The sequence below is a fragment of the Physeter macrocephalus genome, unplaced genomic scaffold (assembly GCF_002837175.3).
Source record: "Physeter macrocephalus isolate SW-GA unplaced genomic scaffold, ASM283717v5 random_1770, whole genome shotgun sequence".
Lineage (NCBI taxonomy): Eukaryota > Metazoa > Chordata > Mammalia > Artiodactyla > Physeteridae > Physeter > Physeter macrocephalus.
Genome location: NW_021146262.1, coordinates 2,415 through 14,318, shown reverse-complemented (window position 1 = coordinate 14,318; position 11,904 = coordinate 2,415). Strand labels below are relative to the sequence as shown.

General features: G+C 59.5%; 1 protein-coding gene across 1 annotated transcript; it reads left to right on the top strand.

The window, feature by feature from the left end:
• Window positions 1–226: 226 nt before the first annotated feature.
• BARHL1 (BarH like homeobox 1) lies at window positions 227–6,761 on the top strand. The gene is made up of 3 exons (XM_024117317.1): window positions 227–692; window positions 4,624–4,846; window positions 6,467–6,761. The coding sequence occupies exons 1-3, from the start codon at window positions 227–229 to the stop codon at window positions 6,759–6,761; spliced, it is 984 nt and encodes a 327-aa protein (XP_023973085.1).
• Window positions 6,762–11,904: the final 5,143 nt, after the last annotated feature.

Here is an 11,904-nt window from a genome sequence, read left to right as displayed (position 1 = left end):
GGCTCCGTGCGATGCTGCAGAAGACGCGCTGAGCCCTTTTGGATCTAATGCGCAGAGGAGGTTGGCCCAGAGCTCCCGGGCTCCCCCAAGGCTGAACTCCATCCAAGGTGCCCGCAGGCTCCCTGCCCGCCTTCCCCATGCCAGCCCGCAGCTAGGGGCAGGGGCAGCGGCGGCTGGGGTTGGGGGGGGTGGGGAGCTTTTGGGGAGGACAGGTCGCAGCTTGGCTATGGAAGGCTCCAATGGCTTTGGGATCGACTCCATTCTCTCCCACCGAGCGGGCAGCCCCGCCCTTCCCAAGGGGGACCCCTTGCTCGGGGACTGCCGCTCGCCCCTGGAGCTGAGTCCGCGCTCGGAGAGCAGCAGCGACTGCTCTTCACCAGCCTCGCCGGGAAGGGACTGTTTGGAGACGGGCGCCCCGCGGCCGGGCGGGGCTTCGGGCCCAGGTTTGGACTCCCACCTGCAGCCTGGGCAGCTCTCAGCCCCAGCCCAGTCTCGCACCGTGACCTCCTCCTTTCTGATCAGGGACATCCTCGCTGACTGCAAACCACTCGCGGCCTGTGCACCCTACTCTAGCGGCGGGCAGCCAGCCGCTCCTGAGCCTGGGGGCCGTCTTGCGGCCAAGGCTGGGGAGGACTTTAGAGAAAAGCTGGACAAAAGTAGCAGCAACGCCTCATCGGACTCCGAGTACAAAGGTAAGAAAATGCGAGTTGAAAACCCGGGGTGGGGGGAGATGCTGTATTTCTGAACACTGGTACTAAAACAGGAGCGTACACACGTGGGGACACACACATATTCACTCGGAGCTCCCCCCGGGGCCCAGGCTCGGCAGTCGGTCTTGTCGGAGCCTTTCAGTCGGCCCTGTGGTTATGCTTTTGAGCGAGAGTCCAGCGGAGAGTGTGAGGAGGGGGCCGCTGTGTGCCCCAGGAGAGATTCCCCAAAACGCACAAAGCAAACTTTCCAAACTTCGGTGGACTCTCCAACCCACTGGCGGGCAGAGGCAAGTTCCTATCAGGCCAGTGGCTCTCTGGGAGAAGACCTTGCAGAAGCAACGGAAGACCCACAGGGTTCTGCTTGAACCCCCTTTAATAAGGGTGAAAGCCTAGCAGGAAATTTCAGCTGGAGCCCTGAGAACAGTCAGAATTTTCCACCCTTTCATTTGAATTTCCAGAGGGGGAGGGGAATTGAGCTTTCCCTCCCGTTGGCCCCGCTGTGATCTGGGCCCGGGGTCCAAGTAGAAACGGCAGCCAGGCGGCTTACCAGCACGGAGCGGGTTCAGAGGTCTCTTCGAGAGGGGAGGTCTCTGCACCCACCCAACTGTTCTCACTGGATTTGATTTTAAGTGCACTTGAGCAATTAACTTCAGGTTCTGTGTGTGGGACCCAGAGATCGCCCGGCACCCAGCCTAGGCTGGGCTTGCTTCCCCTTTACCTCCGTCTTCACCTCCATGAGTCTTTCCACTGTCGTCGTTTCCTTTCCATCCCGTCTTAACCAGCGAGCTGAGATCAGGATTAAGATGAAAAGGGAAAGGAAGAAGGAAGAAAGGAAAAAAGGGAAGAGAAGAAGGAGAGAAAGAATTCCCTAATTTTGTTTCTCGCCCCCGCCCACTGCCTTGACTTTAGGTCTTTGGTGAGGCCAGAGGCGCAAAGTTCTTTCTTAGGAAGAAGTCAGGAGGCAGGAAGGGAAGACGTGTCAGGACTTCACGGGAGAGAGAGCCCTGTGTCCCCATCCAGCAGAAAATGAGGGGCTGACAGAGGCTGTTCGGAGCTCTTCCAGCCTTATAATTAATTCCCAGAACCCTTTCCATGAGCTAAAACTTCCCTATAAAGGCTACTTCTTTATTGTCTCGGGGGCCCTACACCTCCTGGTCTATACGCGCACTAAGTCTTCCCAGAAATTTCGGAGAGCTCATTTAACAGCCTCTTCCCAACCGAGGATTCGTTTGTGGACACGCCCTGACCTCGGACCGAAACCCATTTGGGGCCCCACTCCACATCTCACTCCCCCCCCGCTTCCCCACACAACTGGCGGAACCTCCACCAGCCTCACTGGGCCAGTCATACCTAGAAGATGGGCAGGTTGGGCTAGAGCACCCGGGACGGAGGTCCAGACGCGCGTGTGGCCCAGTGACCCTTGCTCCCCCCCTCCCACGGCCTGTTTAGAGAGGCAAAAGGAAAACCTGCCCCGGAGAAAGACAGGTGCGCGGTGGAGAGGAGGGGTAAGCGAGGGAGGCAACGTGAATATATATGTATAACATCATATCTTATTCTTTACAATTCTCAGCCACAGCACTCCAGTTTTATGTCTAGAGTAAGAGGCGAGACCCCCACCCCCCACCCCAGCCCTGCATGCTTGCGTCTGGTGCTGGTGCTGTGAAAGGGTTCGGCTCTTGTCTCCTTTTATTTTCTTGCCCGTAGGTGGGATTTTGAGGAGAGGTTTCGTTTAAGATAATTGGAATATCAATTTTCTTCTCTTGTCCCTGATGATATCTGATCAGGGAGGTGATGAGGGCCAGCTGTCCACGTATGGCTTAAACAGGTTTGGCGCCGAGGAGGGAGGAAGGTCTCCCCCACCCCTAGGCACCGCTGCCTTTGCACCACCGAAGCCGCGGGGTGAAGGGAGAGCAGAATATCCACCACCGAGGAGACAGTGTCTGGAGCATTTCTCAAAGGTGGAAGCGACTCGTTCAGGACCCACGTTAGGAAACCTTGCCGAGGGACAGACACATGGGCTGGGCATCTAAGCGATTCCCCTGTCCACCTAACAAGCTAAGAGTCGTTTCCTCCAAAGAGGGCAAGGGGGGAAGGTCAGTCCCATCCCGAGCTTCTGGCATCAAAGCTTCCTCGGCATAACGTTTAAAGAAGCTGGGCTTTGAAGTAAGGTGGTCTGCCGCGAGCGCAGTCTTCCTGCCAGGGCTGATATCCGTGGAGAAATGAAACCGGCACTTTGCTCCCAGCAGGGTCTGTGGGCCTGGAACTCTGAGGCGTTGAGATCTGGGCTGAGCCCGTTTCGGAGGCTGAGGCTGGCCAGCGACGAGTGCATATCTGGAGGCTCCAGCCTGTGCCGGAGAGGGATTCGAGAAAAAGCCCAAACCCAGCCCTCACCCCACCCCCGACCTCGGAGCTCAGCCCTGAGAAATGGGGCGTTTTCCAAAACAGTCAGTCCAGACAGTGAGGTCAAAAAGCAAGGTGTCCACGATATCAAGTTTGAGGTTTGGATCATTGCTTCCTTGAACTTGTTTAAACTTTACCTGCCTGGCACGATAGACAGAACTCAAGTCCCCCCCCCGCCCGCCCCCATCCCAACACATCCCCAGCTCCTGAGGCAGCCGTGCCCCAACGTGGCCCGAGCCGAGGAGGGCAGGGAGAGGCCTGCGCACTGGCCTGGACGAGGCCGGAGGCAGGCATGGGCCCCGGCCTCTCGCAAGCCCGGCGAGCGCTCTCCCGGCTCCACCCGCCTGGGTGCACCCGGCGCCCTCCCGGCCTCCGACCGCTGCCCTTCCGGTTGAAAAGTCTTGCTCCCCTAGTGGCTCAATTACCCGGATTATTGTTTCCTACAGAGAGAAATCAACTCACATTCAGCTGAACCCTGTCACTGCAAACGCCATGCTCAGTGAAACTCAGCATAAAGGAAAATACAGAGAGGAAAAGAGGAAGGGAAGCCCCAAACCCCACTGCCAATTTGGGGGAGGTGGTCTCTGGTCACATCATTGCTTTGGGGGGAGAAGGAGGGAGGTCAGTGAGCTTGTTTGATCAAGTGTGCATTTGCGGTGCTGTCAACCCCAAAGGAAAGTGCTGGGGAAGAAAGAAACCACGTTGTTCGGTCGGTCCCATCCTTGCGACTCAGGAGCCAGGGACCCTGCTGGGGTGTGCTGACCGGCGCGGGGTGGGGGGAGACGCGAGACAGCCACAGTAGGCATCGTACTGACAAGGAAACACAGACCTCCGCGATGTGAGCGTCCGAGGGGCAAACGTGTCGCTTCTTTTCCCAAGCACTTCGTGCTTCCGGATCTGGGCGCCCCGGCGATTCGCCTTCCGTGCTGTGCGCCGTTTGTAGTTTCAGAAACGGGGGTGGGGGGACCATCTCTATAGATTCACACCCGTGCAGGGGCCAGGCGAGATGTGGGTGCAATTATTTGTTCTTCAGGACCACGGTCCGCTCCAGGGTGAACGGGGTTTTGTCCCCTCCGCGAGGGTTTTTTCTCCCCCCCGACCCCGGCCCTCGGCTTCCTCCCTTCCTGGCCTGGATGCAGCCAGAGAATCGGGGCACGGTCCTGCACCCCTGAGCATGGATCCGCACAGCCCACCGGGCTGGAACCCCTGGGTCCCCTCCCCTCGCCTCCCCTCCGCTGTCAGGTCCCCTTGGTGGGTCCCGTTAGTCCCTCCAGGAAGCACCGGTGCAACGCGGCAGCGGGGTTGAGCTCTCTCTGGGCTTTGGCTTTGGGTTACTTCTCCCCGGAGGTGTCAGTCTTCCTCGGCCTGGGGGCTGGGAGGTCCCAGCTCTGAGCTGCTCTGCCGCGGCTCCGTGGCACCGGGAGCCACGTTTACACGACCGACCGTGACGGGCCGCCGGCTGGGGCGGCGAGGCGGCGAGGCCGGGCCCTGACGCGCGGCTGTGTCTCCACAGTGAAGGAGGAGGGCGACCGGGAGATCTCCAGCTCGAGGGACAGTCCCCCGGTGCGCCTGAAAAAGCCACGCAAGGCGCGCACGGCCTTCACCGACCATCAGCTGGCGCAGCTGGAGCGCAGCTTTGAAAGGCAGAAGTACCTGAGCGTGCAGGACCGCATGGAGCTCGCAGCCTCGCTCAACCTCACCGACACGCAGGTCAAGACCTGGTACCAGAACCGCAGGTGAGGCCCGGCTGCGCGGGACAGGGTGGAAGGGGCCCCCTGCACTCTCCTCCCTGCCCCTCCGCGGGACCCACCAGTGCCTGATCTGATGTGCCGAGGGAGGGGCCCTGAGCTCTCCCCGTGCTGTAAAACTGGGGAAACTGAGGACTCAGAGAGCGAAGGCCTTGCCCGAAGTCCACGGTGAGGGAGAGAGACAGGACCAGAGTCGATCAGGTGGACAGACAGACATGTGGGACACTGGAGGTCCAAGCCTGCCCACCCAGGCCACGTCCTACCACCCCCGCCCAGCCCGGGCAGCTGCTGGGGGGCAGGGGGTGGCTCTGAGCTCTCCCGGTGGCGGGATTCTTCTGGCCTCCTCGGCCCTTCTAGCCCTGAAACGCAAGGAGGGAAGGGGCCCAGCCCTAGCTTCTTGGGGACGGGGGATCCGGGAAATCGGCGCTGGGCACGGGTCTTGAACCTGGTATTTCCTCATCTCCCTCCCCAACACGTTCACAGGATGAAGAGAGACACAAACAGGTACAAAACACACAGATACGGCCACACACTCAGCCCACGGTCACACACCCACATCGACGCAACTCAGTAACACAAACACACATACACCGCAGTCACCCACGCACGCTTCGCGGAGGCCGGCGCGGTGCTTTCCATAAACAAGCCTCAGAACACGCTGCCCCATTAATAATAAATACCTGATGACTGCTCCGGGCATCGATAATTAAGGCCCGTTGCAGTAATTACACAGTTATGATGCTGTTGAATAACTCAGGCCGGGGAAACGGCGCTGGGGGCGCTGAGTCCGACGCGGTGGGGCCGCCGCGCCGGCCGGGTGCGCCCAGGAGTCCGGCCGCAGCCCTGGCAGCCAGGGTGGCCTCGGCTTTCTCGCCTTCCCCCAACCCCAGCCGACCCTCTGCCGGTAGCCTCCCGGCTTGGGGACCAGGCAGACTGCAGGGCTCGCCCGAAGCCTCGGATCTGCGTGCGGACCGCCGCGGGACGCGGCCGAGACAGCGTGCGCGCAATCCTCTCCCGTCGCCCGTCTCCGGCCCGCGAGCTTCCGCAGAGGCGCCGCCGCCTGGGGTACCGCGGCTGTGCTGGCCTCCGCCGGGCCGGCTGTGCCGCTGGGAGGATCAACGGAGTCCCCTCCAACGGCTAGCGAACCGGCCCCCGCGCCCCCGCCGTCCCGGCCAGGGCGATCTCGCCTTGCTCAGGCCTCCCCAGGAGACCCCGGGGCCCAGCGGGAGCGTCCACCCCGCGCCCCAAGCGCCCAGTCTGCGGCCCCCTGGGCAGGGGGTGGCGAGGTCAGACCCCGGGCTTTGGGGCAAGACAGCCTAGCCTGGAGCCCAGGGTCTCCTCTTCCTAGGCCATCTCGAAAACTGGCCCGCGCCTCAGTTTTCTTATCTGTAAGTGGGGTTAGCAGCCGTGGAAGGCCGGTGGAAGATGAAAGGAGCCGATGCTTGTAACCCGCTAGACGGTGCCTGGCAGCCCGCTATTTATTGACGAATTATAGTGTGACCCCGTCGGTGTCCCCGCAGGCGCTCTGGGGCAAAGCACTCGTGAGGGGCAGGGGTCTCCGGGCGCCACGGTTCTGAGCCCGCCTTACGCGTTTACTTCGGTCCCTAGGACTAAATGGAAGCGACAGACGGCCGTCGGGCTGGAGCTGCTGGCGGAGGCGGGCAATTACTCGGCGCTCCAGCGGATGTTCCCGTCGCCTTATTTCTACCCGCAGAGTCTAGTTTCCAACCTGGATCCCGGCGCCGCGCTCTATCTGTACCGCGGGCCCAGCGCGCCGCCGCCCGCCCTGCAGAGACCTCTGGTGCCCCGCATCCTCATCCACGGACTCCAGGGCGCCAGCGAGCCGCCCCCGCCGCTGCCCCCGCTGGCCGGCGTCCTCCCGCGGGCCGCGCAGCCTCGGTGAAGCGCCCGCCGGCCCGCGGCGCACCCGGCCCCCGCTCCGGGGCTCCGCGCGGGCCCCTTCCGCCTGCCTCGGGGGGCGCGCGGGGTTTCAACGCCCCTCCCCGGGGGCCCCCCGGCCCGGCCCTCCCTGGCGTCCAGCCCAGCGTCCCCAGAAGGGCCAAATGCCAAGTCTTCTGAGTCCCGGAGCCCCGGACTGAGTGTCCCTAGCCGTCCTCGGCGCCCTCACTCCCGGCCACTCCATCAGGGAGCCACTTCCGCCGCCCGCCGGGGGCACCCCCCCCCACGCCCCGCCCCGTCGCTCCCCACCCGCGCCCCCTTGCCCCTCCCCGGTGCAGGTGGGCGCCCCCACGCTGCCCCCTCCCCCTCCCCCTCCCCGCTCCAGCGGCCCTGACACGCGGAGGGGGAGGGTGGAGCCTCCCCGCCCCTCCCCCCGGCTCCAGGGCCGACGGCAGAGCTGTACATACCGTGTGCAAAGTGTATATGCAGTTATTTATTCGTGACCCATGAGCCCGTGACCGTGTCCGTGAATCAGTGAGTTTGTGGCCTGTGCCCACCCTCCGCCCAGGCGGGGCGGGAAGGGGTCAGGGGACTTGCCCACCTACCCCGACCCCCAGTCCCCGCCTCCAGCCTCCGTCCGGGGGGCAGCCAGGCCCCTCGGGTTCTCTCTCTTTTTTAAGTGTCGAAATAAACTTCTTACAAATGACCAGGCGCCTGTCCGCGCTCCGTCGGTGGGTCCGCGCTCCGCCCTGCTCCCCCATCCCTCCCTGAGACCCATTTTCCCCTCTGGGACTCGGGCTCCTTCCGCGCTCAGTGAGGAGGACCTATTTTCGCCCCCCTCTCTGCCCTGGCGCTGTGGCCGAGGGCAGGGGTCTCCCCTCCTCCCTGGCCTCAGTCTCCCCACCTCTACGGTGAGGCGAGCACGCTGCTCCCCCACCTGCCCCTGCCTCTCCATCTGGTCGCTGGACGCTCAGCCGGTCCCGGGGGCCGGGGTGGGGGTCAGCGCCCGGGCTGGCTGCGCTGCGGGCCGGGCTGCGGTGCCCTCGCCGAGCCGGCTCATCTGGCCACGACAAGGGCGCCGGCAGCTGGTGACCGGCCCGCCGGGCGCGGGGGCGACAGATGGGCTCCGAGGCTACTCCCCGCCCCCCCTCCCCCGCGTCCACCCCACGCCCCGGCCGCTCGCGCTCGCCGACGCGGCTCTCGGGCCCCCGCACCGGCTTGGACCCGACGAGCCTGCGCTGGGAACCCGACGCCGCACCGGGTAACCCCCGACTCCCGCGTCCTCTCGCTCCCCCGTTCACGCGGGGACTCTGTGCTGGGGATGCGACCCAGAGGGCAGCCGGATCCCAGCGTCTGCCGCCGGGCGGGCCCCGGCCTGCGACTCCAAGGGTCTCAGGAGAGGGCTTTAAGTTCTGAGCCAGACTCCAGACCTCCGGTTCACGTTCAGAGGGCCAAGGTCACCTCCACAGGCAGTTCCTCCCTGGGGAGGTGGGCTCAGGTGCTCCCCCTCCCACACACCACCTGCAGCTCAGACTCCCACGACCCGCCCAGGGCTGGGAAGTTTGGGGGCCGGCACGCCGAGCTCTCCCCAGTTTTGCGGCAGGATTGCTCTCAGAGAGGACTGCCTGGCCGGGGGCGGGGGGGGGGGGTTCTGCTTAAACGCTGACCGTCCCCCCACCCCCCACCCCCGCCGGACCCTGCTACTGTTTCCTCCCCACCGCCCGAGACCCTCACACCACCGCTTTTCTTTCCCGGGATGGTGAGGGTATTATTCTAATTTTGCAAAATGCACAGCAGCTAATTAAGTCAAGGCGCCCCTTGGCTTTCGAGTTCTTTTGCATGTGAATGGGGGCTGGTAAATCCCCAGCTCTGGCTGGGGTGGGGGGTGATGGGGGACCGTCCCCAACTCAGGGTTAATGAAGTGGGAAAGGAGTCTCTCACAGCCTCCTGCAAACAAAACCCCCCATGCAACAAACCCTGCCCAAATCCTACATGGATTGACTTAGACCCAGGGGATAAGTGCTTTAAATTAATCTCATTGAATAAGAATGAGACCAAACAAAACTCTTTAAAATCATATTAAAAATCTATCAAAGGACAGCTTGCACTGGTGTGCTTTTCATTTTGTGTAAGTGAAGGACATAGACTGCAGCAACCACCCTTACATTTACACAGCGGCCGTGTAAATCACAGACACATTCCCAACTATGTAATTGTCCTTGTACCACCGAGCTGATTTCATATCTTACACTAATGAAGAACAAGTCTTCCCTACAGGTTTATAATTACAGTATTTTAAATTGTCCTGCACTTCCCATCTGTGATAATAACTTTACAGCCTCTGCAGTGAGGTGGGCTTCGGCTTTCATCCATTTAGAAGGCTCAACTGGTTTCCCGGTTCCCGGTTCCCAACCCTGGGGCTGGGTGAACTCTCATTTAAAACAGGGGGGAAAAAAAAAAAAGAAGAATGAATTGTGTGAGACCCCCCTAGCAGGCAAGACAATAGGAGAGGCACTGAGAGGGAGTGTCTCTGCTCCTCCACTGACACCTCCCCCCAACTTATAAACGTAGACTCCACCGGGGTAGGGGCAACAAAGTGGAGAAGTTGAGATTCCCCAACCAGCCTTGCTGCAAGGCTTCTGGGCATTTTCGACAAGTCGAGCCGATTTTAGGGGTGCCCAGCCGCCAGCACGCTGAAAGCCTTTGCTACGCGAACTTTTTCTCTGTGGAGCAGATTAAGAGATAAGGCGTCGCGGTCATGCAGGCAATTTAAGGAGACCAGTGGAACGCCCTTGGCAAGCAGGGCAACTTCTCCAGTGGAAAGAAAGCCTTAAATTTCTGTCTCCTGGAAGCGACGGTTGGATTTTAACGGCTTCCACTGACTTTACGTTGAGGGGCTCAAGTGCTAAACACCAAGGGCGCTAGCCGTTTCGATCCACCTGCCTTAAGGGGCTCTCATGTACTCCCCTTTCTTCCCTAAATCTCTCCTCCCCTCACCACAGGGGGGAAAAAAAAATCAAAGGAATCCACTGGGCTTTGTCAAAATGGCCTTTGCAGAGATTTGGTTGGCTCTGCTTCTCTGAGAGTGGAAAACGCCGTTTGCATTGCATCAGCGCTGCCTTAATCACTCACCAAGGGCTCTCTGCCCTGCAGTGCGTGAGAATGGGGGGCCCCCTCTGAAGGTGTGCAGCCGCTAAGGGTTGCAAACATGAAGATGTCCAGGATTCAAAAAGAAAGCATTTTACAAGCCCATGAGGGAAAAAAAGCTTTAGGCTGCAACATTCCGGGAAATGTCCAGATTCTCTGACTTTCAAATATGGGGATCAGGCTTATGACACAGAGCAAGAGGTAAGTTTGGGAAATTAGAAAAAGAGGCACGATTGGAAATACACACAAAATTAGAATAGGTACAGTGGAATTAGGCTAAAGCTTAGCCTAATTGATGCCTGAAATGTATAATCTGTCAAGAGCCATAATAAGGAAAGAGATTTATTTTAAGGTTATTTAAATTTAGATAATATTAACCCTAAATCTGCTAAATCCATGTTTCTTTATTAACTGGGGGTAATACCTTGATTCTACTTAGAAACAGGCCCACGTAGCACCTATGGCAAGAAACCCTCACCTTAAGTGTCAGCAAAGTAAGAGCGAGTTTCCATCTCAGAATTAGTCACTTATATGCTTTGCACAGTTCTGGCACTCCTCCCCCCCCCCCCACCCGCCCCACCCCCGGAGGAGTGCAGAACTCTGCAGACTCACCCTTTAATGGAATGAATACTATGGGGGAAAAAAAAATTAAAGAGGAGGGTTCCTCTTTGATCATCCTAGATCACTGGCATTAATCCTGTTTCTCACACAGCTGGGTTTTGTTTATAAAGTTTGATCCCTCCTTTTCTCATCCAAATCACGTGGACCATTTACACAGGGAAATAAAAGAAAGGTGGCAGATTCGCCCAAAGTCAGTATGACTTGTGCTGCAGGTTGACTTATGTATTATCGCTGTTACAGATTTCACCAACCGTTCCTTTTAATTCCTATGTGACAGCCAGGTCTGCGAGGTCACATTTTCCCTCCTGCAGAGGACCAGGGCTTCCTAGGCTCACAGTCACCCTTACGAGGAGCCCCTTCTGGTGCGGTGCCAGCCGAAGTTCACCTTACACCCGAGGGGTGGATGCAGGGACGCCGACCCCGCTCCCCAAGATCCCCACAGACAGCCCACCTTGTGACTCTCACGGTCCTCCCTTGGCCCTTGAGTTCACGTGATCCGGAGGGTCTACAGAAGTGGGGCCTCGACAGCCATGCCAGGAACTTCAGGGTGCGGGGTGGGCTGAGGACGGGAGGAAAAGTGGGGAGGGCACTGCCCAGTGCACAGAGAGGTGCCGAGGCTTTCCCCCTTCTCCTTCGGACCCCGCTGGAGTTACCCGTGTCCAAATCTTACATTTATTGGGAAATCGATACGCCCCGGGGGTCCTCTTTCAAACCTCCCAGGAAACACAATGGGGGAGGGGCAGCTGTGGTCTGGGCCACAATACAGACCCCAGGACTTTTCTGGAAGACAAGAGGGGATTCGATGGCAGAAAAAGCTCAGGACACTGGTGCCCTTTGACTTCAAAGGCAAATAATAAAAAGGCAACAGTAAATCAATTAGTCCTGAGAAAGTACAATTTCCCTGGACAAGAAGGAGAGAGCACTGCACGCGAACGCGACGTGGTGCTTAGAGCCCCTGCGCACGGGAAATAAGACCCCTGGAGGCGTTCGGGACCCACGCCAAACGCTCCTTTTTGGTCCTTTTTAATAAAGCATCTGTACATCAAGAAGATGATCTGATAAATAGTTTTTTTCTCTTCTTTCAGCGATTCAATCCAGCTTTTAAAACCCCGTTTTACAAAATTCAGGCCAATACATGCGTTGAGAGGGCAGCTTGAAGTAAACTGTGAGACTTCTTCAGAATGCCATCGCCGGGCGGGATCAAATCCCTTCCCGGCTGCAGCGAAGGACATCAGTCTTTTACATGAAGTCGTGGTGGTACCACGTGGTCTGCGGGCACTGCTGGCATAAATCCGAGAGAGACCTACGAGGCAGGTTAGCGGCTAATCCAGCCCGTGCTGACCCCCGCCCCCCTGACCCCGCAGGCTGCGGCGTGTCTC

Bases quoted from the DNA above. Each gene is read 5' to 3' on its own strand.
- BARHL1 (XM_024117317.1), top strand. From the start codon at position 227: ATGGAAGGCTCCAATGGCTTTGGGATCGACTCCATTCTCTCCCACCGA. The intron at 693-4,623 runs GTAAGAAAATGC...GTGTCTCCACAG, and splicing joins ATCGGACTCCGAGTACAAAG to TGAAGGAGGAGGGCGACCGG. The intron at 4,847-6,466 runs GTGAGGCCCGGC...TTCGGTCCCTAG, and splicing joins ACCTGGTACCAGAACCGCAG to GACTAAATGGAAGCGACAGA.